This window comes from Helobdella robusta, assembly GCF_000326865.2.
Source record: "Helobdella robusta unplaced genomic scaffold HELROscaffold_29, whole genome shotgun sequence".
Lineage (NCBI taxonomy): Eukaryota > Metazoa > Annelida > Clitellata > Rhynchobdellida > Glossiphoniidae > Helobdella > Helobdella robusta.
The window spans coordinates 1,067,765-1,094,907 of NW_008704475.1; the positions used below are offsets into that span (position 1 = coordinate 1,067,765).

Sequence of the window (27,143 nt, forward strand, 5' to 3'; positions counted from 1 at the left end):
ATGAACTTTCCGGCCTTTAATAGTCTGTCATCAATGGAACTGACAAACGCCATAAATACGAAACAAAAAGCAGTGGACTGGGCGATGCAACACGGATTACTGTCGTCTGGAATGACATGCGTTTGTGGAAAAGTTATGCGTTTGTACAATTCCAAAAAAGCAGCAGACGAACAGATATGGCGTTGTACAAACCATACGGCCTGCAGCAGAACAAAATCCATTAGAAATGGTAGTTTTTATGAAAAATGTAAGCTACCAATGAGCACATGTATCATGGTTATTATTTTTTTATTCTTAACTTAAATTATATTTTATAAATATTAAATTTTAGAATGAAAAACAATAATAATTTTGTTCATTCAGTTGACATATTATTGGAGCATGGGGGACATCAGTCAGGCAGCGACAGCTTCGTTGCTACAAATAGATAAAAATAACACGTTGCCTGACTGGTTCAACCTCCATCGCTAACTCTGTACCGATTGGGTACGAGACAACCCAAAAATAATTGGTGTACCTGGTCGAATTGTCCATATTGATGAGTCTGGTGTCCAGTAACAAAAGGACAAGGAATGGAAGGGCCAGGCTAATTCGCAGCGTTGGGTTTTTGGCGGCATAGATAATGTTTCCAAAGAAGCCTTCTTAGAAGAGGTGGCTCAACGTGATGCGGCCACTTTGCTGCCCATACAACGGCATGTTTTGCCCTGTAATGATTTTAACATTTTCTATTTACCTTTCCTATATTAACATTTTATCTAATTCTCATTCAGGCACGACAATATGGTCTGACAAGTGGGCCGCTTATGCGAACATTCCCAGAGTTACGGGACTGGCACACGACACTGTCAATCATCGATATGGCTTTGTTGCTCCAAATGGAGTGCATACTAATGCCATTGAGAATCTTTGGAAGTGTGCCAAAGATAAATTTAAACGGATGCATGGTACCTGCGATGATCACGTCTCTTCGTGTCTCGAGTTTATGTGGCAGCGCGGTATCAAGGACCGTGATGAGCGGTTTCAAACAGCTCTTGAGCTCATCCGTACATATTACCCTGTTTAAACATTTAAATTAAATTTAATTGTTACTTTTTTTTATTGCGATTTAAATTGTAAGTAATTTGTATTTTCCATTTATTATGATAAAATAAAATCATTAACTTCTAAAAAAAAAGTGTTTTGGCTTGCACTCGTTAATCATAAAATTTTTAAATAACATCTTAAAAAGGACGAAAAAATTAACCGCTTTAAATATCATTTATTATTTTACAAGACAGGAAAAATTAAAAATTGCGCATTTAAACATTTATTACATCAACAAATACAACGGCTATTAAAAATGAACATAAATATTAAAAAGGGGTGGAGCTAAATGGCGCAAATTAAGCAGGATTTATTTTAAACTCTTTGTTTACTATTTTATGGAATTTCCCAGTGCCATCCTAAGGTTTTGCCGGCAATATCTATTTAACGATTAAATACGGCACCTTATAAAACCTAAAACTTCACGGAATGCTGAAAACGAAATAAATTTTAACAATCGAGCTGAATGCAGATCGGCAAAGAGTCATTAACATAACTTCGGGAAGGCCAAGATTTTTTCTAATTATATCTCAGATTTTTCTAAAAATAAATCAAAATGCTCATGAATAATTAATTTTTAGGAACTTGCTTCCAGAGGTAACTTGCCCGTTGAAAAAAATTTTCAATGTTAAAACGCTGGTAGGGCGCTTCCAGTTATATAATTCCATGGTCCCGACTTATATAGTGGGTGATGCCGCGTTACGTGACTTCCAATCGTTCACGCCTTTTTGCTAGTAAGTGCATCACATGACTTTTACAACCGTTTTCATTGGCTCCGCCTCTTAATTAAATTATCAAGCGCTTCACTTTAATTTCTAATTACCAATTCTTATCTCGCCTTCACGTCTGTAAAATTATCATTGGCTGCATTTAATTTTCTGCATTTAATTTTCCTCTGAAGTTTTTAGTTTTTTTTTCGGATTTTCGATTTTTTTCTAGCAAATTTGGTATTGCTTCGTTAAGAAAATTCAGGAGAGTATTTGTGTATTTTAGTTTTTTACATAGATATTAAATTTAATGGTTTAATTTGCATTATTTCTTTTGGTTTCTTGTGCGTGCTCATTGTGTTACAATAGAATACATAGTGTACAGCTGTATACAAGTTTATAGCAGTAAAACTGGTAAGTTTTACTTTATTTTCCATTTTCATAAAATTTATTTAATTTGTTTCAACAAAGTTCAGTAAAAATAAAGTTTTACTTTATTTTCCATAGAATTAAATTATTTATTTTATTTTGGTTTACCTATTTAACATAGCAATACATAGAGTTATTTCTTTACATTTGTTAAAAGGCAGGCCCTCATAAACCAAGTCCGCCTCAGTTTCCAACCCTGAGTTGACATGTTCCTTATGTTCGTCCTCTGTCTCCCTAGACCCTGGTGTCTCAAGTTCTAATTGTAACTGCTGTGTACATGCTAAATGTGCCGACATTTCGGACGATGTCATTTTTGCTATTCGTAGCTCAGAAAGACTATTTTGGTATTGTGAAAGCTGCAGAAAGCTGCTGAAATAATTAATTTAATTGACGATACCTGTCAATCAGTTAACTCTAAGTTGTGCAAAATTGTTGCTTTCAATAGAGACGATTTTGATACGCTTAAGTGTTCAATGAATCTCAATCGTGATAGTTCCTCCAAGGATAACATTAAGTCTACTATCGACAATTTACTCCATGAGGTCCATGAGCTTAAATCATATACATAGAATATAAACATAAATAGGAAATCAACAATATATAGAAGTTAGCGGCAGATAATATGATGTGCGACCGGGGCCGTAATAATGTAGAACTATAACTTTGAGCAGCATAGAAAAAAAAGTTTAATTGTTAACTATATTTAGGTTACATAAAAAATAAACAGTAGTCTTTTTGTGACAAAATAATATAGCATATATTTAATAAATATAACTTTTGAAATTATTTTTGAGACAACTAAAATATACAAAACAATTATTATATAAAGAAAAAAACGAAACTTACCAAAAAAATTGATTCAACTTGCGATTGATCAAATATTCTTTGAAATTAGTTTAGTCGGTAGTCAAAGCAGAAACCTAGTTATCTACCGAACAGTATAACGCTTTTAAATAGATTAACTTTATTATATATTTATATTTTTCTACATACAATTAAAAACATTGAACAAACAAAAGACTAAAGCGTTTGAAGTTTTATTTACTTCTTTTGCACATTAACAAATTGTTTAAGTTTTATTTACTTCTTTTGCACATTAACAAATTGTTTAAATCCAGAACCTGAATCTTCGACGACATGAATAGAATAAAGTACATTGATTTTTTTGGAATTGTTATCGCGTCCGAATTCATATCAGCAAAATGTATTCAATTTTTTCTTATAAATACAAATTGACCAGCAATATAAACACTAAAAATAAACACTTAACACAATAAAAGCGGCCAGTAATAAAGAATGGTATCTAAATAATCCATAGTTATATATATATATACATATATATATATATATATATGTGTGTGTGTGTGTGTGTGTGTGTGTGTGTGTGTGTGTAAATTTATGTTTGTAACTGAATCAAGGTATATGTTGTATATGTTGAAAACAATCTTTAACTCTAAAAACAAAAAAACTTGTATAAATAAAAAGCAAAACGGGAAATAAAAAAGAAATATAAAGCAAAACGTGAAATATATTGTCAGCTCTGAAATATATATATATATATATATATATATATATATATATTGTTAAAATATATAATACTTTCATCTTAGAGTTCACCAAGGCTCGATTTTAAGTCCACTGTTATTTATAAAGCTTTTAACTCTGCTGCTCGTCTAGTTGCTCGTGCCCCTTTCTTTTCTCATATATCTCCATATCTTGTTCTCTTGCACTGGCTACCTATAAAATATAGAATAATTTTTTTAAATTTGCACGTTCAGGTATAAGTCTCAATATAAATTATTTCCTAAGTATTTATCAGATATATTAATTGAACCTAAACGCCTCGGTTTACGATCGTCTTCTTCTCGCTTTTTCTTAACTCGTGTTAAACACTCTTTTGCCAAATCTGCTTTTGCTTTTTCAGATCCTTTTCTCTGGAACTCTCTACCTACTTCTCTAACTACTTTTCCATCACTTGCGAAGTTCAGAGCGGATCTCAAGACCCATCTGTTTTCAAAATTCATTGAGGAGCGCTGTTGAACATCGCGGAAATAGCGCTTTATAAGCTAATTGATTGATTAATTGATTGATTGATAACTGTGATGGAAGAAATCACAAAACCGATGCGCACTGGTGACATTTGGAATCTAATATATGCTGATGATATCGTTTTAACAGCTACGTCTGAGTAGATTACAGCACAGATGTTTGAAGATTGGAACACCAGACTCGCCGATCATGGATTCAAAGTCAACATCAGCAAAACAAAAGCAATAAACACTGGTGAACCCATCAATTCCACAGCTTCTGGACGGTGGCCCTGTTCAGTTTGTAAAGCTGGTGTAGGTAAAAATTCAATTAAGTGTCAGTAGTTTAACCAGTGGTGTCACAAACGTTGTTCAAAAATAATTGGTACTTTATCTACAGCAAAGTATCCAATTGTGGTTTGTCCTGCTTGCATCAATCCACAACAAAAAAATTCGAAATAGCAATGTTTTTGAAGCCACTAAGGTAGAGAAAGATTTGTGATACGTTCGGTGCTGTTATATGGTGCAGAAACATGGCCAATGACAACCAAACTGGAACAACAATTTCACCGAACCGATATGAAAATGCTCCGATGTATGCAACGAATTAGTCTGAAGGACCACATCAAATCAAACGAAATCCTACGTCGTTCTGGTTTAGATGATATAAAGGACAAATGCCGGCAACACCGTCTGAGGTGGTTTGGTCATGTCAAACGAAGTGAAAACAGTGCCATAACTTCTTTTGCAGTTGTTGAAGTACCTGGCACACGTCCCAAAGGCCGTCCAAAAAAGTCCTGGTCGCAAGCAATCGTTCAAGACATGAAAGCTCTAAATGTAAATGAAATGGATACAACTAATTGCCTAATTTGGCGCAAAAAATTGATGGCAAAAAAAACAACATCCTACCTTGGGGAAACTGGGTCTCTGGACGCTAAACAAAAATTGATTGATTAACTCTCATTTTACTTTGATTGTATATAAATGGAAACAATTTATACAAATACGAACTAATGAAAAAAAATCAAGAAAAGCAAAACGGGAAACATGTCATAAATATATATATATATATATATATATATATATATATATATATATGCCATGTTTCCCGTTTTATATATATATATATATATATATAAGATTAGGATTGTCAGAAATGCAATTATTGATGAAAATCACAGCTTATTCGAGGTTAGTTAACTTCCAATTTAACTTTTCGATTTTTCTAACGGTTGATCGTAAATTATTTTCAAGTTTCCTTAGTTCAAAACCAAAATTTAATTTATTTTATACATGTAGAACAGAAAAGCTTCTTTTGGTATTCCTGTACCATCTACGGTTGTCAAATTGATATATTGTGGTTGTGCATTTGATCATCTGGCCGATAAATTTTTAATAGCTAAAAAAATACAAATAAATGCAATTAAACAAGAAAAGAGAAAATAGCAGAAAGAAAAACAAAGAATAATTTCGTTTCTATATTAAAACTTTTTCATGTAAGAGCTTTAATATAGAAGAAGCTTTATTATGAAAGAGCTCTTTCATGTAAGAGCTTAACTATTACATGTAAACTTAATCCATATTTTATTTTTATTTAATCTAATTTTTAATATGTGGCCTTATTTCATTTGGCATCAAAATTATTAATAAACACTTTAAAATATAATTTTTAAATTATTTGTTCAACAATTTATTACAATAAAATGAAGCGCTTCGGTTGGTCATGAATATTAATGAAGGGCGGAGCCAAATTTAAAGTTTTCAATATTATTGTATGTTAACAAAGGAAACGTGGTTTCATACTGGTTTACCTATAAAATAATTAAATAAATAAGAAAAAAATTATTTAAATGTTATGCTATAAAAAACGAAAACTTCCTGTAGACGATTAAATTTGAAAAAGTGAAACAAAGAAATGTCAACCACAACGAAGAAATGTTTACGCCATAGAATATGGCAGACGCGTTATATATATATATATATATATACATTGTTCATATATATATATATATATATATATATATATAACATCAAGGTCAATCTAACAATTATTTGATTCTACGAAAAAATGTTTAATGTTTACGCGTTTAATTCCATAGAACTAAAAAAAATACTAGGCAGGTTACAATTATTATGCCATATCCATTATATCTATGTTAACGCTACAAATTATGTTCTCTTTATTTCATAGAACTAAAAATATTAATAGCAAGGAAATAATTCTTATGCCATATCCACTATATCCATGTATAGAACACCAACGGTTTTCTTATTAATTTTAATAAATTGGATAATAATTATAAAATGACTGTTAAAAATGTTGAAAAGCTCAATCGTAAACTTTTAAAAGCTAAAAATTTGGTCGAAAGATTCTATCAAAATCGTGTGTATATATTTATTACAAAAATATATAAATGACAAGATAAATTAAAAGTTATTAGTATTATCATTTTAAAAATTAAATTATTAAATGTTAATATCAATATTAAAACCTTGAAGAGATACAATAATTTGGCGACGCTGAGTTGTAAATTCCGCGTTGACTGGTTGGAGTTTATTATTCGTAGAAAGAAATTCGTGTCGCTGTATCATAACACAATTTTCCGGGTTGACACGGTATTGCAAAATTAATCGTAAGGTATGTCCAAAACTATAGAATTGTTTATTGAGCGATGGCTTGTATTTTTTAAAATAAGAGACGAACTGAATGGGTTTCAAACTAGAGAATCGTTTTATTAAGATCTAGTGAAAGGCATATGTGCTTGCATTCCATAAAATCTGTACGTCTACGGGAGAGACTTGTACCAGTGTCACCGATGTAATTTTCAACTAACCGGTGTTGCACAGGGCATGTAAATCTATATTAAAACATCCTCATTGGAAGTATGAGAAGTCCAACTAATTTTCATAAATCTTTTTAAAAACCACATTTCAGCAGCATTAATCCTTTTTTCTATTTCTTTAGTAATCGTCCATGACTCTGAGCCAAAGTGAGCACAGAAAAAATGTAACACTAATAGTTTTAATTGTGTTGATATTGATTTTACAGTTGGTTGTGATGTTTTCTATTTTAGAATATGCATATTTTGCCAAAGCTATCCTTCGTTTGATATCCATATCACATTTACAACCTAAGGTAATCAGACTTTCGAGATAATTAAAGTTGCTGACTTGTTTCACCTGTTTACCAGTAATAATTATGGAGAAGATCGGGACTGTTTTGCTTTTACTGATAACCATGCACTTTGTTTTGTTGATATTAATTTGAAATTTTTAATTAGCTATTAGACATGTGTCATCAGCGTATTGATGAAAGAGTAAGCCAAAAGTGTTAATGCTATAAGAAAAAGGAGAGGTAAAAATAATGAAAAGAATGGGACCAAGGACAGACCCTTGACAAACTCAAGTGGATAAAGTGAAGCTAAAAGAAGAGTGAGAACCAAATTTAAAATATTGAGAACGATCTGAAAAATAAGATTGAAACCAGGATAAGGTAGATCCTGTGATGCCATTTTTTGCCTCATATCTATCAATCAACATCTGATGATTAATGGTATCAAAAACTGCTAAAAAATCCAGACTGATCATGAACGAACAATTCTGGTTTCCGCATATGTTAGCAAGTTGGTTATGAACATGAAAGAGGGCTGTTTTTGTAAATTAACTTTTTCTGTTAGAGGATTGAAAAAAGAGAAATTAGATAAAATAATATGAGTGTGATTCCTGTTCAAAACAATGCTTTTAATTTGAATAATAATTTTATTTTTAATAATTTGAACAGTTTTTAGAATATTTTAGTAAGAAAAATAGAATTTGTACAATATTGTATGTAATATGGTTTTCTAACAATATTATATATATATTATATATACACATACATATATGTATATATATAATTTGATTGCTAGTTGTTATTGAATGGTGTATAATTGCTCACAGGCAGTTTTAGCGCTATAAATTAATTTCATCGTTAACCAGAAAAATGCATGAAATAAATGAATTAAAAAGTTATCAAAAGGAAAAAAAAATTTTTTTAATATAGATAAATAATTATTAATAAACTATAAAAATGTAAAAATTGATAAATAATTAATTGTTCATGGACACTAAAGAATAACACGAGACCCTCAAGCGCAATGAAAACGTGCGCGGGTGCGTTTGATGGTCAGTATAGCTAAGTATTTGATTTTAAATTCAAGGCTGTAAAAAAGTGACTAACTTCGTAAATGTTTTTATCTAAATTTAAAATTCCGAGTGAGTTTGCAAATCATGTCTGAACGTTACAGTTTTAGCTTGACCACATTTAGGTATTTATTCAATCTTTTAAATGTTTTTTTCCAATTTTTGATTTATGTAATTAATTGACGTTTTTTCGTAAATTTTTGATTATCAGTTTTTAGGGGTAAATTTAGAGTACGGGTTGGACTAATTGGCTGACTTACCTTTTAGGCTGACATGCATGCCGATGATAATGCGATTATCACAAATTGTAGTGGCTGACTTTGACTGACTCTTCACGAAAACAGAATTACCCTTAATCAAATTGATACAAATTTTTATAATATAAAATAAAATTGAATAATTATTCAGCAAAACCTTACTGGGAAATTCCATAAAAAGGTAAACAAAGAGTTAAAAATAAATCCAGCTATTTTTCCTCATGTAGCTCCTCCCCCTTTTTAATATTTATCTTTATTAGATCATAAGACGAGAACAAGAAAAGATATTTTTCCAATCATTTTCATTTATTATTAATTTTTAAATAATTTTCATTAATAGATATTTTGTGTGTTTATGTGTAAATGGTGATAATTGATAGTACAGATTAATTTTATAACATTTGTATTGGGCAATTTTGTCCTGGTTATGACATTAAACTGACCCTCACTGCCTTGTGAGTGATGTTGGATCATCAAAGGCTAGGCCCACTGCTTATAACTGTGGTTGCGTAAGGAAGGGCGTCCTGCGTTAAAATTAGCCAATAAAATATTTATGATGACATTCAGTTTCATCATAGGTAGCCAAACGGCAACCCCCAATCTCGGGGAAAATGTCGTCTAAACGTGTGTTGTTGTTGTGGTATTGGGCAAATAAATCGCACACGCTAACGCACACGCATTTATTACTTCCATATATACATATCTATATACATATGTATATCCATTTCACATAATTTTAATTGTATTTTTTATCAAATTAAATTGTAAGTAATTTGTATCCTTCATTTATTACGATAAAATAAAATCATGAACTCCTAAAAAAATGTTTTGGCTTGCACTCGTAAATTATAAAATTTTTAAATAACATTTTAAAAAAAACGAAAAATTAACCGCTTTAAATATCATTTATTATTTTACAAGACAAGAAAAATTGAAAATTGCGCTTTTAAACATTTTTACATCCATATATACATATATCATAGACGTCTTAAATAAAGGACTGACGGCGTTCAATCTCGGGTCCGCGAACTTGGGTCCATCAGTATTTTCAGTACTTTTTGCTGTAACTTTGTCAAAAGTGGTCCATTTGTTATCAAATTTTAAACACAGGTTGCCACAAACAACATAAACAATTTTTGTACATTTTTTTTCTGTTTCTTCTTCTTTAACTGAACATTAGCAACAACATGCATTTTTGTTAAATAAAATTTAGTTCAACTGATTGATTGAAAAAAAATGTAAATGTAAAATTTATTAAAATTATAAAGAAAATTATTAGATAGTTTTATTAGAATACATAGACCTCTTAATTGCTGTTCATTGCAACTTTTCCTTTAAACTTTTAAATAAAATTTAGTTCAACTGATTGATTGAAAAAAAATGTAAATGTAAAATTTATTAAAATTATAAAGAAAATTATTAGATAGTTTTATTAGAATACATATACCTCTTAATTGCTGCTTATTGCAACTTTTCCCTTAAACTCTTAATTGCTGCTCATTGCAACTTTTTCCTGCGTCTCAAACAGCCAAGTTCTTGCTCTCTGTCACTATGATGGATAACATGAGCCTTAAGTAGAATGTTTACAAGTGAACGGCAGGCCATGGTGTTGTTGGATAACGGTGCGTCGACATATGATAATAAAGTTGAAACATATTTACGACAAGAGGCCTTCGGTGGACTAAGTTTGCTGATGATGTGAACAGCACTATGAACAAGGTAGACAGTTGACAACTTTGGAATTGATAATCCTTCTCTGTCCAGCTGCTGAGTGAAGTCACTAGATAGAGTAAAGTCTTGTGCGTCATCAGCATCATTGTTGCCTAAATGTTGCTGATACTTACATGTTAAGAAGCCCGCAACAAAAATGATTTTGTGTTTCAGACAATTGTCAGACTGTATCAAATTTTCAGTGTCTTCTGTTGTTATATCCTGCAGCATCTCCAAGTCTTGTTCATCTGGTGATGCTGTACAGTTAATGCATGCACGTTGTGCATCGTCCTTAGGAATGATATCCAGTTTCAATAACTGATGGAGTCGTTGTACATTGGCGGCAGCTATGACATCACTGATATCTATGTAAAAATTACCTCCAAAACGCTGTCTCGCTTGCCCAAAGAACTTTTCCAGTGGATCTTGGGAAAAGACAGCTGGAATAACGTACCTGAAATGATGATCACTGAGAAGTTCTGTTGAAGCAGCTATGTTGAATTTTGAAGTTACCACAAAGGCGTCGGCAGTGAATTTGGTAAGCTTATGACATCGTTTTCTAGTATCTTGCCACTTACACGTACTAATAACATTGCAAATGAACTCCAACTTTTTGAAACTTTCGCAATTAAACTTCCAGGGTTCTCGTTTGTCGTCTCTGAGTTTAATGTAACTGTATCTATCTTTGACGTTCATCATTTTGAACCAACTTGTTATTAACTTGAAAAATTCTACTGTGCCTCGTTGAAATTCTAAATTGTCTTTAACTGCTTCAAAGACTGCTAACAGTCTTACCATCAAACACCTTGCATACAAGTGGAACACTCTGTCTTTGCAGAACCTTAGGAAATACAGCGGTGTGTGTCAATTTTGTCATTCTTAACGGCCTCTTGCTGTCGATGTTATACAGATGGATAATATCTTTCCAGCAGGCTTTGTACTCTTTTCCACCCAATTGGAAAATAAGCTCCTTTTGCGGCTCCGTTATCCAGTTGTTTTTGATATTTTTAAAAATGTGGATATAGTCATAAACCAGATACATATGCAATGTGTCGTTTGGCACTTGAACAATACCGTGGCTAGGTTCTTGTACATCCGCTGATTTAATGGGCAGTTGTCACAGATTATTGATATAGGTCGACCACCGCAGTATTTGATTGTTGTAATAACTTCTAACAGGTACTCCTTCAATGAGTTTGCATCAAGTTTTGCAACCGGAATAATACGAATAGTGAAGTCTGAACTAAGTTAATATAGACAATTTTAGACTCGATTATAAAAAAAAGTAAACAAAGTTTCCATAACGACGCAAATGAAATCATACCATAGAATTTTTAATAAATTCAAGACGTCAATATCAAACATAGACGTCTTAAATTATTTAAGACGTCTATGATATCAAAATAAAAGGTTTAATAATAGTGTAAGTTGATAAGATACAGTAACAAAAATTACAAAACCTGTTTATGTTATTTGTAGCAATTTCTGTTTAAAATTTGGTAACAAACGAATTTTTTTTGACAAAGTTATAGTAAAAATAATAAAAATAATGATGGACCCAAGTTCGCGCACCCGAGCATGGCTGCCGTCAGTCCTTTATTTAAGACGTCTATGACATATATATACATACATATATATATATATATATATGTGTATCCATGATTACATCACAACAAAGGCAACGGCTATTAAAAAGGGGAGGAGCTAAATGGCGCAAATTAAGCTAGATTAATTTTTAACTCTTTGCTTACTATTTTATGGAATTTCCCAGTACCATCTAAAGGTTTTGCCGTTTTTATAACCCTATTTAATCGTTAACTTGATATTGCCATTTTTTTGATGCATCAGAAAATTCCAAGATTTATAATAAGGGCAAAACTTATTTATCACAACCTGTTGGAAGGTTTTTTGTCGTGGAGACAATGTCTAATTATTGATGTATTTTTTGCCAGTATTTTATAGAACGATCTACCTATGGTTAATCCCACTATGATTGGCCTATAATCCCCAGGGTTTTCCGGATTCCTTGTTTTTGGTATGAAGCTTGTCACACCGGTTTTAAACTGGGATAAAGGAGTGTTGAGTTTCAACCAGAAGTTTAAGTGTGCGGCTAGATTCTCAACTGGAATCTTCCTGAGCATCGATTTTGTAATTTGATCTTTGCGAACGTCATCCCGCCCCCATCTTCGGGTGACTGCGAATACGTCGGATTGGGATTCGACGCTTCTTTTTTGTTGTTGCATTGTTTGCTCGGAACGTTGATTCACAGACTTCGCCGTACAGGCAGTGAACCCGCCGACTACTGAAAATTTCCCCTTTTTATCTTCCATGGTTTATTCGACGACTCCCACCACGAGAAGGTAAAGGGCACCCCTAACCACGCTGCAAATGGTAGAAGGTCGATATCGGGTCACGTTTTTGAAAAACTCCGATTTTAAATCTTGAATTTTAATTTACTAATATAACCCGTTAGAGATTTATTATTCACACAAAACTTTTATTCAAATATTTTTACACGAATTTTAAATATAAACATAAACATGGCTTTTAATACTAAAATAATACCGTTATAACCTTTAACGTTCATAACTACAAGCACCAGTGTTATAACTTCAAAGATCTCTATATTTTCAACACCAGTGTTGTAAATTCCAACGATCGTCAAGTGCGTTATTCTGTAGTTTCAAGATTTTCGATAGAAGAATACAACTGCTTCAAACGCAAACGTGTTGAATGTTTATTTGAATGCCAACAGTAATAGAAACACTAAACTAATCTAAGCAACTGCATAAATCACATTTACGACTTTGTTTCATACCTCACTAGAAACCTGACTGCCCTTCTCGAAACCTGCCTGGAAATCTGTCTCTGCAGGATCCTCTATAGCCCCTAAGGTGGATTTTTACGATCAAAAAATTATAAATATTTTTTTATGTTCCTCTATAGTTTATAATCCAAAGATTACAAATATAGCAAAGATAACAATAATTAAGATAACAAATAATTTAGTGCAATTTGATCATTCCAGCCGTTATAACAATACTTAAACGATAAATAAAATCCAATCCAATTTATGTAAATTTTGTTGAACATGTTCGTGGTGTAAATTTTTTGACTGCATACTTTCTCTTATATTGATGAGTTGGCAAATCACGTTGAAGGGTCCAATAATAGTCTGCCAACATCGGTGCACTCCATCGACCCTGATAGCGTGACTCCATCACCGAAATGTCTTAGTGGAAGCGCTAGCCATATTCGTTACTTGCTGCACCTAATCTAAATCTAAATGGGAGTCGCACTTTTGCACAATATCCATGAAGTTGGCACTTTTCTTATTTCCAACGAAATGAAATAAAACTGACTTGAATGCCACCCACGCCTCTTTTCCAGTTGGACTAAGAATATCTTCAAAGTGGTCATCAGCCATCCTATCTCTTATTTGTGGTTCTTTTACCTTTGCATAAATCAATCCTGGGAACCTGTTGCACAGGTACTGAAATGCATACTGTCGTTGTCTAATTTTTTGACAAAATTTTTCACAAGTCTCAACTTCATAAGAGTGGTGACATAAGAATTTTCATCACAGTCAACCAACGGTGGATGTTGAACATTTTCATTTCCTGGCAGCATTGTGTTTTTGAATGGCCAATTTTTCTTAATGTAATGCTGCATCCTCTCTCTGCTGTTTCATTCACATAGGAAGCAGCAGTATTTTGTGTATCCTGCCTGTTATCCTGTCGAAATAGCCATAAATACTCAAATTGTATTCACAATAACGTATTTTTTGCAGACGTAATGACATGTTTTCGTAAGTTTTTTTATATGGGCAGAATAAGAAGAATCTACTTGTATTGACACATGCCTGCTTCCATTGTGCAACAATACTGTCTTCAAACTAGTCTTTCACTTCTTCAACAATATGTTAACCTCCCAGATGCGACATAAGGCCATTCACATCTGTGCAGTAGCAAATACTATCACTTATTTCAAAGTACTGAACAAAAGTTTATGCCTGAGACGAAAATTCGCTGTTGCTGTACTCGGAGCAAATAAGTTCAATTCCTTCAAACGTGAACCAAGCACCTCTTTTTGGGCTTTTGTTCCAGACCTCTTACAAGATCACAAAGTTCAGCATAATTAATCTTCTTCTGTGGCGCCATTGTAGTCAGTCTGAATCACTGGCAGAAAACGAAACCTCACTTTTGTCATGCATGTCAATTGTGAATGTTGCAGAAGTTTATGGTATTGGACAAGCCACAGGACCATGTTGAATTAGTTTTGAAATAGACCGAACTCGACGTCTGGGTGTTAAACAGATAAACGTGTTTTGTAATTAATTCCACTAACCTTTGCCAAACAAAAATAACGTGAGTTATTGTTTTGTTCACGCCGTATCATAGTAACTCCAAATGCCGTGCGATTGTTTTTCGGTTCATCCATAAGAGTCCACAATTTTTTGGCAAACTTTTACCCCCCTCCCCCCTTGTCCAACTTTGTCCACATTTTGATGAACTCCCCTCCCACCCGTTTTATTCATCAAAAACTGACAAAGTAATGTTTGAACATTTTTTAATATTAAAATATTTGTTATAATTTTGTGTTTTTTTTCTAAACAATAAACAAAGATATAAAAAATTAAATGTATAAAGAATCAAAAATATTAACAAATCTATTTTAAAACATAATATTCTGACAACTTAATATTGAAAATCCGATTGAAGCCAATCAAATAAATTTCTTATCATGATCACATCTGTTGTTGAGACGTCAGTTGAGTTATGTTTCTTATTGAAATCTTCAATTGATTCTTCCTCATTATCTTGATCAATGAAAGAATTGTTTTCATGGACGACTTTGTGACCTTTCATATTAGCCAAAGATGGAAAATATTTACCACAAAAACACATTCGTTTATGAATCTTCCCAGCCAAAGATGGACAATTTAGGTCGAAAGGTAAGCTGGGATAATTGTGACAAGGTTCCAGACTATTTAGTGCAAGGCTTTGAAACAATGATCCAAAAACACCACTCCCACTCCCAATAGCTGCAGCTATGACACCTGCCTCGTTATTAACAAAAGGTATTGGTGCTGGTATGAAACGTTTTGGAAATATATTGTTATAGTTGGTTCGTTTTTGGCCACAGCATATTATTTCATTGCATTTTACTAATTGCAGTAAATACTGTGACTGTTGTACATGATTCCAACACCATTTAGCACTTGGGTGCTTGAAGACTGACACAGCTTGTGTCGGGTTTGACAAACTTAGCAACCACATTATAGTTGTCGATAATACCCAGTATTTCTCCCGCTTTTTTAAAAATAACCTTTTCCAGTTCCGGATCTATTGTTTTACCATTAGTGTCCAAATGAGATCCAAAACAGTCGTAGGGAAGAATGAGGCCAAACAGATCGTGAGATAGTGGAGCCATGCGTCGCTCTACTGCATTATATGCACTGTGACCTGGTGCATGGCTGGCAATGAATAATGCATCAACATCATGTTCTGTAAATAGTTTATAAGCAGCGCACAATGTTTTTGGATAGCGTGGATTTTCATCTGGGCCTCCATCAACAGTTATAATAACTATAGGCTTCAGTACTCCAGCATTAGTACATGCTACATTCTTGAAAGTGTCCAGCCTAACTAACGTGTTAAAGTCTGCAACATGAGTGGCAGCACTGCTTTTGTCATGTTTACCACTCCTTATGGATATCATTGTAGGTCCAGAATAAGTGACACGACCATCTTTGATAACGCATCCAGCGTAGACTGAAGGTATATACATAGACATCAATTATGTCTATCCTCCACAACTCAGTCATGGTCAGGCAACTAAACGCGATACTGTAAATGTATTAAAATTGGTGCAAGTTTGAGGCAGCTGGAAGACCCAAGGGCACTCTAGCTTTGTCATCTTGGCTGAGAAAGAATGTGCAATGGCTTCCCATCAATACCGACAAATCTTTCAAACTTCGCATAGAAAAGCAAACATTGATTATTTTTTCTGCATACGCACCACAGACAGGCGAATCAGAAGAGATGAAAAATGACTTCTGGACTGCATTCTCTGACACCATCTCAACAATACCAAAATCTGAAACAATCCTGATTGGAGGCAATCTCAATGGCCACGTTGGAGAGAAAACAGATGGTTTTGACAACGTACATGGCGGTTTCGGCTATGGAAAACGGAATGAAGATGGCAACCGCATCCTTGAGTTTGCTGAAAGTCACGGGTTTTGTTTACTGAACACATATTTTAGAAAAAGGTAGGAACATCTCATAACATACAAAAGTGAACCATCAGCCACGCAAATTGATTTCTTCGCTGTCAAGCAACAACATCGAAGGCTATTCAAAAACGTCAAAGTTATACCTGGCGAATCATGTGTCGCCCAACATAGACTCCTTGTGGCTGACCTGGTTGTCGAACTGTCAAAACATAAGTCTAAACAAATGCCTCGGAGAATCAAAACGTGAAAGCTGAAAAGCAATATTCATCGAGAAAAATGTCAACAGATTGTCGCCACACAGTTAGACCACCAATCGCAAGCCAGTACAGATTGGAGTACATACATAACCGTTTTGATAAACGCTGCAACTACAGTTTGTGGGAAAACTGGTACAAAACGTCAGCATGAACGAGACACATGGTGGTGGAATGACAGTGTACAAATGCAATAGCTGAAAAGAAAGCTGCATACAAGCAATGGCAAAAATCAGTCTGTTGATGACCATAAAATTTTCCGTGAGAAGAACAACTATGCAAGACGTCAAGTCGCACTGGCTCGAACAGATCAGTGCAGAGAGTGGCTCACTAAAAGCAAAGGTGAACAAATGAAATCTCTGTATCGTATAGCAAAACAAGCAAAGCGTACGAAAAAAGACATAGTTGGTGCCTCATGTATCAAAAACGACAAAAATGAGATGGTTCTTGAACAAGATGAGATCAAGCTACAGTGGAGAGAATACTTCAACCGTCTGTTAAACGAAACAAATTCCATCAATGTTAACTTTGACGCTCCACCCATAGTAGGTCCGATTCCAGACATTACAATAGAGGAGCTTACAGAAGCTCTAAAAGCTATGAAGGATGGAAAGGCAGCAGGGCCCTCTGGACTCACAAATGACATTATCAAAGCATCTGGTACTACAGGTATCCAAACGTTACTACAACTTTGCCGTGAAATCTGGAGAAATTGCTCAATGCCGACTGAATGGAACTATAGCATGACAGTCCAGCTATACAAAGGCAAAGGTGATCCATTGAACTGTTCATCATATCGGGGTATACGTCTGTTAGAACACTCCCTAAAAATTGTCGAAAAAATCATTGAGAGAAGATTAACGTCGTGAATCGCAATCGGATATTATCAATTTAGTTTTCTAGCAGGGAAATCAACAATTGATGCAATTCACATCCTTCGGCAACTGCAAGAGAAGTACCTCGCAAAGCATCGACAACTATCACATATATTTGTAGACCTTGAAAAAGCATTTGATCAAGTTCCCCGTGAAGCAATCAGGTGGAGTCTACTACGACAACTCATTCCAGAATATCTTGTTCGACTTGTGATGGAAATGTATACGAATACTAAGCCTCTCGTCAGCACAACGGTTGGAAACACAGATGCATTTGACATCGGCGTTGGAGTTCACCAAGGCTCGATTCTCAGTCCACTTTTATTTTATAACTGTGATGGAAGAAATCACAAAAACCGATACGCACTGGTGACATTTGGAATCTAGTATATGCTGATGATATCGTTTTAACAGCCACGTCTGAGCAGCATGCAGCACAGATGTTTGAAGATTGGAACACCAGACTCGCCGATCATGGATTCAAAGTCAACATCAGCAAAACCAAAGCAATGAACACTGGTGAACCCATCCAATCCACAGCTACTGGACGATGGCCCTGTTCAGTTTGTAAAGCTGGTGTAGGTAACAATTCAATCAAGTGTCAGCAGTGTAACCAGTGGTGTCACAAACGTTGTTCAAAAATAGTTGGTACTTTATCTAAAGTGTCCAATTTTGTTTGTCCTGCTTGCATCAATCCACAACAACAAATTCGAAATAGCAATGTTTTGGAAGCAATGTTAAGGTAGAGAAAGTCACATCGTTTCAATATCTATGGGATGTTCTGGATTGTACTGGAACAGCTGAAGCTGCCGTTCGAGCACTTATACGTGCAGCCTGGAATAAATGACATCTTCTTGCCTCTATATTGATGCGGCGTGACATCCCACTACTACTACGATTAAGACTTTATAACTCTGTGATACATCCGGTGTTGTTATATTGTTCAGAAACATGGCCAATGACAACCAAACTGGAACAACAACTTCAACGAACCGACATGAAAATGCTCCGATGGATGCAACAAATTAGTCTGAAGGATCACATCAAATCTACTGAAATCCTGCGTCGTGCTGGTTTAAATGATATAAAGGACGAATGCCGGCAACACCGTCTGCTGTGGTTTGGTCATGTCAAACGAAGTGGAAACAGTGCCATAAGTTCTCTTGCAGATGTTGAAGTACCCGGCACACCTCCCAATGGCCGTCCAAAGAAGTCCTGGTCGCGAACAATCAAGCAAGACATGAAAGCTCTAAATTTAAATGAAATGGATACAACTGATCGTCTAATTTGGTGCAAAAAGTTGATGGCAAAGAAAACAACGTCCTACCTCGGGAAACCGGGTCTCTGGACGCAAAACGAAGATTGATTGATTTTTATGAAATATAAAAATGTCATTATAGAGAATTACTGTTTATTCCATCACATAATTAAAAATTGTGTTAAATTCAAACATGTTTTTATTAATTTATGTATAAAAAAACTAATATAATAAATTATTTAATAACAAATATGTGAAGTTTTTTAAACTTTTTTAAATATTGGACTTACTTTTTTGTATCTACTGATATCTTCATTGGTATCACAATAACGTCAGGAGATTGTGAGTCGCTAGACGTAGTAGCCGAATCTCTCGAGCGTTTGGTTGCTGCAGCTTTGCTCCACATGGACATCATTTTTCCACGTCTACTAGCTGTGATTGCCTTGAATTTGATGATATCGCTCTTGATCTCATCAGGATTACTTTTACACTCATTCCAAAGTTTTTGTAAATTTTTATATTAGGATTAGCGGCAATATAATTATCTTTAAATTCTAAATACAATTTCCCCATTATTTAAAAATATAGTTTGCAAATGTTCAAAATTGTTCAAATTCAAAAAACTACACGACATAATTTCTGCTTGTCCGCTTTTTATGGAAAGTCATCGCAATAGAACGCCAGTTCAATAAAAACTGGCGACTGAAAGTTTTTTATGATCACTAAAAACTTAATATACGAAATAATCTTAAATTTTATTTGGAAATAAAATTTTAAATGTTTTTTTAAAACAAATACTAAAATTATTGGTAATATATGAAGTAATAAAAAGTGAAATTCAGTTTTTAAATATTTTGAATTATTGACCAATCCATTAAGTTTACGATAGAAAAACTAAACCATCAGGGGCTTTTAGTACTTAAAGATAATGAAGAAGAATTCCATAAAAAAAGTTTGAATTTATGAAAAAGCGCTGTATAAAAGTGTTTCATTGACTGGCATTCTAGATGACATTTCTTTTGGATGTTAGAGAGAACGGTTTATGTAGGTAGATAATATAACGGTGAGTTGATGAAAACATAAAAATAGATTATATATTTTTTTTAATTAGACTGTCCACTGTCGTTTAGACAGTTAATGTCATTTGTTTTGTGATTTAAATTAAATATGAAGGAATTATTATTTTCATAACATTGTAAGGTCTATGTAATAAGAAACACCATATTTATAGCTTAAAACTATACTGGTGGACATCCACTTTGGCATTTACCCCCCCCGCTCTCCTTGTCCACTTTTAGCTGAACCCCCCTTCCCTTCCTTGAGTGGACGTCTTTTATGGATGACCCCCAAGCAAATGAACTTTGGTGCCCAAGACTTACTACTATCTACCTTTGAATCGAAATACAATTTGCATGCCTTTTTAGCAACGGCGTGAAAGTCTTCTGATGAGATTTTTCTGTCACAAGGCCGCACACAGCAAAATCGATCAGCTGAATTTACACATCATCTAGTCGTCATATTTAAGAAAAACACCAGAATATCTAATCCCAGTTTTATATTGCAATTCACAAACTTATCCGCAAAATTGGCATGAGTCATAAAATCTGAAGTCATCAAATCATCTCTTAAAAAATGATAATACAAAATTCTTATATATTACTTATAAATTGACACATTTATATATATTATATATATATTGATGGAAAATTCTCATGTAATTTATATAAACATATAGGGGGTTATAAAAATACACCCATAACAATAAATAAGACTTTTTATAAAATGATTATGTATTAGCCCACAGTTCTTCCTCTGCAAACTAAATACAATATCTCAGAAATTTTACATAATAGAGCAAAACGGTTTTCAAATTTAAAATCAGCATGAAAATCTGCTTAAGAAACAATCAATGATGTTTGTTTAAGATATCTAAACTTAAATTTAATAATTTATTTTACTTGTAATAATTAATTTTACTTGTATCTACAAGCCCCTCAGGTAAATTGGTTCAGATTGAGTATGCATTGGCAGCTGTTGCCTCTGGTGCGCCTTCAGTTGGTATAAAAGGTAAATATTTGCACTAGATCGTTATTTAGCATGAATTGTTACGTTTAAGCTTTTTCGTTTTTTTAGCACTTAACGGCGTAGTCCTAGCGACAGAAAAAAAGCAAAAATCAATTTTGTATGATGAACATACCATTAATAAAATTGAAATGGTATCTAAAAATATTGGAATGGTATACAGTGGAATGGGTCCTGACTACAGGTAAATTAACACATTTTATCTGTTAATGACTTTTGTAATAATATTAAATCTATTAGGGTGTTGGTAAAGTCAGCAAGAAAACTGTCCCAACAATACAGTTTGATCTACGGAGAAGAAATCCCAACAAGCCAACTGGTCCAAAAAATCGCTAACGTGATGCAAGAATACACTCAACAAGGGTATCCACAAATTTATTGTTTCGTATCAATGTTCAATATCATTTCGCTTAACTGATGACGTATATTCTGACTTTTGCAAAACATTTCCTGAAAGGAGCTTATTAAATTAAATAAATATCTTAAAAATAAATTAGTTTGCAATACATTTTTAGTGGTGTGAGGCCGTTTGGAGTGTCGTTGCTTGTTGCAGGATGGGATGATGCAGAACAAAAACCATACTTGTACCAATGTGACCCATCCGTTAGATTGGATTTTTACTTTACGTTGTCTGAAGTGTAAATTTGTTTTTAAAAACTTTTATAAACTTAGGGGGCATATTTTGCCTGGAAGGCTACAGCAATGGGAAAAAACTTTACAAACGGCAAAACATTTCTCGAAAAAAGGTAATTTTGCTACAACTGTTCAATTCAGAAATTCATTTGATTATCTATTTAATCAAGGTATAACGAGAATATTGAATTGGACGACGCAGTGCACACTGCTATACTGACTCTTAAAGAAAGTTTTGAAGGCCAAATGAACGAAGAAAATATTGAGATAGGAATATGCAATCAATCTGGTTTCAGAAGATTAACACAGAATGAAATAAAAGACTATTTGGCAGCCATCATTTAAATTAACTTTTTAGCAATTGAAAATGTCAATCAGCAATTAAATGTTGTATTTAACATTAATTATTGCTTTCTGTTGTCTTTGATTGATCTCTTGTAATGATTTTGCGCCATCGAGTTTATGATTGAAATGACAAAATAGCCGATCATAATCAGCACAATCTTTTCAAACGTCCATGACAACCAGTTGTGTTCCTATAGAAAAATAAAATTAATAAATTATTAACAATAAATTAATAACTTAGATGAATAAATGGGCTAAATGGTAGAGCCCCAGATAGAGAGACAAATACAGATAGCCACCATGCTAATAAGTTCTAAGGACTAGAAACATACAATAAAAAGGTGCTCAAGATTTTGATTTTTTAACAGCTCAAAATAAAGTATCGTCACCTAGCAAATTCAAACTTCATAAAATTTCCATGCTAATTTTATAACGTATTTTCTTTCTTGTGCCTTTCGGGACATTGGCGACCATCGACCTCCACAAAACCGATCTTTAACACTTTGTAGTTCAAATTTGGTGATATTCAACAAATGACACAAGGACATCACGAATGTTGTTGACCGCAATTTTTTTCCATGCAATCTTTCCTGTGGTTGTTTCCATTTTTATCTTCCGCATGATGTGACCAAAAAACTTTAACTGTTCCCATCAAATTATCTGTACGTAATTTACTCTTTTCATAACCAAACTGTTTGAGTACATCCTCATTCGAAGTATGAGAGTTCTAACTAATTTTTATAATTCTTCTCAAAAACCACATATTAGCAGCGTTAATCTTTTTCCATTTCTTTAGGAATTGTCCAGGACTAAGTTAGCACATAAAAAATGTAACACCCCAACAGTTTTAATTTTGTTGATATTCTGATTTTACTGTTGGTGAGGATGTTTTTCATTTTAGAATATGCATCTTTCGCCATAGCTCTCCCTCCTTCTTTTGATATTTATATCACATTTACAACGTGAGGTAATCAGACGTCCAAGATGCTGTTGACTTGTTTCACCTGTTTACCATTAATGATTGTGGAGTAGATTTTGCTTTCACTGATAACCATGCACTCTGTTTTGTTGATGTTCATTTGCAAACGTTTCCTTTCATTTTCAAAAACCAGTTTGGAAACAATTGTTTACAGTTTTTACATTGAATTTGCTTATAAGAGCTGTATCATCAGCGTATCTTACATTGTTAATATTAAGGCCTCAAATGGATATTCCAGGTAGATCTTCTATCTTTCTCATGATAATTTCACTATAGAGGTTGTACAAATCTGGAAAGAATAATACACAGCCTTTCCTAACACCTTTCTTTATTCCGACAAAACTACCAACTCGCTGCACCTAATCTAAATCCAAATGGGAGTCGAATTGACATATTACACCCAAGATTTTTGATAATTTTATAACTGACCATCGATTTAATTTTATAGTCTTGTTTGTTAACGGCACGAACAATTTGAAATAATTTTTGTTTAAATATTAAAATTATTTAAAAAGTTGAAAATTGAATTAGGAATTAGAAAATTGAATGAAATACATTTTCGATGCCTATTATTGTGAAAGCAAGTATGAAGAAATTAAATAATCAATCAATCTTCGTTTTGCGTCCAGAGACCCGGTTTCCCGAGGTAGGACGTAAAGATTAAATATTAATATAGGGATTTAAACATTAATATAGGGATTTGCAAAACTATCGATAAAATCCTTCCAACAAACCCAAAAATTAATAACAATAAAGATTATAACGACCTGAATACAATGTATAATAAACATTTTTATTGATAGTTTTGCACTCTCTTAATTCAATTTTCAACTATTTAAATAATTTAAATATTTTAATTAAAAATTTCAAAAGGTGCAAACAATTTGTGTCGTTAATTAACAAATTGGACTCAAGGAATAAACCAAGTTACAAAATTAACAATGCTGAAACCGGCATAGAATCTCTAAAAAATTGTGGAAAAAATGTGTCTCACCAAAATATATGTATAAATGTGCAGTACTGTTGCACTATCGTCGAGTTATTCGATTTTCCGTAGGTTCACTGATTCTAATAGATAAACACAACTGCTTTGTTTAAACTTAATTTCAATGCTAACAGTAATAGAACCAATGAATTTCTAACTCGATCATCCAACTACCAACCTATCTCCACAACTCGTGTCGTTCTTATATATCAATAGTCTTACAATTAAAAGATTCTAGTCCAATAAAAATATCTGATTGCAACATAGAAAACAAAAAAAATAACTATCAACTGAAATAATTATATAGAGCAATTCGCAAAGCAGTATTTCGGCTCTTGAAGCGGTTATAACGAAAACCTATCGAATCTGATAGCATAACCAAAATACATGTTTTTCTTCTTTGTTCTATATGCTTGTTTTTTGTGTCATCTTGTTGTGCAATGCTTTTTCGCGCCTAATTTTAATGCACCTAGCAATGAAAATTTCAAGGTAGACGCATTTCGGGACACACCATCCGAAAAGCACACGTATTGTTTACATAAATATTGATTTAGAAATCATTAAAATCTTATCTAATATAAAGCTGAGCTATCGCATAAGCTAATCAGTCGACTTTAAGCACCAAAAAAGAGAATTTAAGACAAATTTATGTGAATTATAGAAAAAGTCAGCCAGATAATTTGATATATAATATAAAATGTATAAATATTAAATAAAATTACGTACAATTACGTCAGTAAAATTTGTCACCCTCGTGAAAATTAAATGATTTTAGTTAAATAATTGAAAGTTTGATATAAATAATAATATGTTGTTGGTTGCAATTGTTAAGAAATTGTCAGGTTTTGAATCGAGCCTGTTTGATCGTTCATCTTTTGAATTTATATTATATATGAGGTTATATATTTCCTAAATTAAATGATACACATTACTATCATCTATCTATATAAATTATAGAATGCTATATTAGAATATAATCTAATATATGCTGATGATATCGTTTTAACAGCCACGTCTGAGCAGAATGCAGCACAGATGTTTGAAGATTGGAACACCAGACTCGCCGATCATGGATTCAAAGTCAACATCAGCAAAACCAAAGCAATGAACACTGGTGAACCCATCCAATCCACAGCTACTAGACGATGGCCCTGTTCAGTTTGTAAAGCTGGTGTAGGTAACAATTCAATCAAGTGTCAGCAGTATAACCAGAGGTGTCACAAACGTTGTTCAAAAATAATTGGTTCTTTATCTAAAGTGTCCAATTTTGTTTGTCCTGCTTGCATCAATCCACAACAACAAATTCGTAATAGCAATGTTTTTGAAGCCATTAAGGTAGAGAAAGTCACTTCGTTTCAATATCTAGGGGATGTTTTAGATTGTTCTGGAACAGCTGAAACGGCCGTTAGAGCACGCATACGTGCAGCCTGGAATAAATGGCATCTCCTTGCCTCTATATTGATGCGGTGTGACATCCCACTACCACTATGATCAAGACTTTATAAATCTGTGATACGTCCGGTGTTGTTATATGGTGCAGAAACATGGCCAATGACAACCAAACTGAAACAACAACTTCAACGAACCGATATGAAAATGCTCCGATGGATGCAACGAATTAGTCTGAAGGACCACATCAAATCTACCGAAATCCTGCGTCGTGCTGGTTTAGATGATATAAAGGACGAATGTCGGCAACACCGTCTGCGGTGGTTTGGTCATGTCAAACGAAGTGGAAACAGTGCCATAACTTCTCTTGCAAATGTTGAAGTACCTGGCACACGTCCCAAAGGCCGTCCAAAGAAGTCCTGGTCGCAAACAATCAAGCAAGACATGAAAGCTCTAAATTTAAATAAAATGGATACAACTGATCGTCTAATTTGGTGCAAAAAGTTGATGGCAAAGAAAACAACGTCCTACCTCGGGAAACCGGGTCTCTGGACGCAAAACGAAGATTGATTAGCTAAAATCATTTTGTTTTCGTGGGGCTGAAGAAATTTCGCTTACACAATTGTCCGCAGAAATATTTTTTCGAATCCACCTGGTGGGTTGAACACCTGGTGCACTAAAAAGCTGCCTCTCTAAAAATGTGTGTGAGACACCGCCCATTGAACGTTCAAATTAACAAATAATATTAAATAAAGCTTTAACAAAATTACCAAAGTAGATGTGTCGGAGGCGTGGAGTTTAAGCTTCTGGTTTGCTAAATACTCTTCAAACGGTTTCTTGATCGAGGGACCAATATATGGAATATTTCTATAAAATAAAAATTGACTTGTAACCATAATTATTAAAAAAAATATAAATAAATGCGACAACCTAAGCTTTATACTTAAATGTTTGATATATTAATTTAAATAATAATTATGTCATTTAATGAAGCACAGTCGCGAGCGACTGAGGCACATTAGTATTATTACGACAAACACACATTGCATGTAAACACCAGTGAATCAACGCATCATATACTTCTGCATGTGACAGCAGGGAACCTCCACGTTCTAACCCGGTCACTGCAACAGCAATGCCAGGCATTTTAACAATCACAGCATCGTGCCGCCAAATAATTAATTACCATCGTTAAAAGGATTTTAAACTGAAAAATTTGGTGCAGTCAATTTGATGATAAGTTGGAAACTGTGGAAACATTAGCTTAACTAAAGAGACGGCATTTTTGTTACTCTAGACTTAAAAAAATAAAAATTATATAATTTTACTTGAAGACATACCAAACGTCTCCATCCGTTATGGGTCGTCTATTATTTATATTTTTTTAAGGTCCTCCTGTATGGTCTGCGGGGATGGGGACTGTGCACGTTGAAGGATGCATGTCGTCGTCATCGCCTACGATGGTTTGGCCATGTGAAGCGAAGCGATACAATAATTTCCGTTACTGAGCACCAGGTGCCTGGTACCCGCCCAAGAGGTCGCCCAAAAAAGTACTGGACGCAGATCATACAGGAAGACTTGAGGGCACTTGTTCTCAAGAAGACAGACGCAATGGATAGATCGGCTTGGAGACAGAAACTGATGAATGGAATAAAAAAGTCCGGATGGAGACTATAAACGAGGATTGATTGATTGGATTGATTTCGTTCG

General features: G+C 33.7%; 5 protein-coding genes across 5 annotated transcripts in view; 1 reads left to right on the forward strand and 4 right to left on the reverse strand.

The window, feature by feature from the left end:
• On the forward strand, positions 1 to 1,063 carry HELRODRAFT_174268 (hypothetical protein; the record flags this gene model as incomplete). The annotated part of the gene is made up of 2 exons (XM_009020805.1): positions 1 to 247; positions 771 to 1,063. 2 exons carry the CDS (start codon positions 1 to 3, stop codon positions 1,061 to 1,063), a joined length of 540 nt encoding a protein of 179 aa, XP_009019053.1.
• A 9,119-nt stretch (positions 1,064 to 10,182) lies between these two features.
• On the reverse strand, positions 10,183 to 12,725 carry HELRODRAFT_174269 (hypothetical protein; the record flags this gene model as incomplete). The annotated part of the gene is made up of 3 exons (XM_009020806.1): positions 10,183 to 11,236; positions 11,429 to 11,638; positions 12,460 to 12,725. The coding sequence occupies 3 exons, from the start codon at positions 12,723 to 12,725 to the stop codon at positions 10,183 to 10,185; spliced, it is 1,530 nt and encodes a 509-aa protein (XP_009019054.1).
• A 482-nt stretch (positions 12,726 to 13,207) lies between these two features.
• Positions 13,208 to 14,555, reverse strand: HELRODRAFT_174270 (hypothetical protein; the record flags this gene model as incomplete). Its single annotated transcript, XM_009020807.1, has 4 exons — positions 13,208 to 13,284; positions 13,519 to 13,598; positions 13,758 to 13,910; positions 14,479 to 14,555. 4 exons carry the CDS (start codon positions 14,553 to 14,555, stop codon positions 13,208 to 13,210), a joined length of 387 nt encoding a protein of 128 aa, XP_009019055.1.
• Positions 14,556 to 15,092: 537 nt separating this feature from the next.
• Positions 15,093 to 19,432, reverse strand: HELRODRAFT_174271 (hypothetical protein; the record flags this gene model as incomplete). Its single annotated transcript, XM_009020808.1, has 5 exons — positions 15,093 to 15,484; positions 15,580 to 15,640; positions 15,724 to 16,169; positions 16,484 to 16,623; positions 19,311 to 19,432. The coding sequence occupies 5 exons, from the start codon at positions 19,430 to 19,432 to the stop codon at positions 15,093 to 15,095; spliced, it is 1,161 nt and encodes a 386-aa protein (XP_009019056.1).
• A 1,751-nt stretch (positions 19,433 to 21,183) lies between these two features.
• Positions 21,184 to 27,143, reverse strand: part of HELRODRAFT_185679 (hypothetical protein) — a 21,147-nt gene continuing 15,187 nt past the window's right edge. The window contains exons 11-13 of the mRNA XM_009020809.1: positions 26,204 to 26,300; positions 22,025 to 22,271; positions 21,184 to 21,395 (exon numbers count right to left, since the gene is read on the reverse strand). Coding sequence (XP_009019057.1) covers positions 22,140 to 22,271; positions 26,204 to 26,300 — 229 coding nt within the window. The 3' untranslated portion in view covers positions 21,184 to 21,395; positions 22,025 to 22,139. The remainder of the gene's footprint in view (positions 21,396 to 22,024; positions 22,272 to 26,203; positions 26,301 to 27,143) is intronic.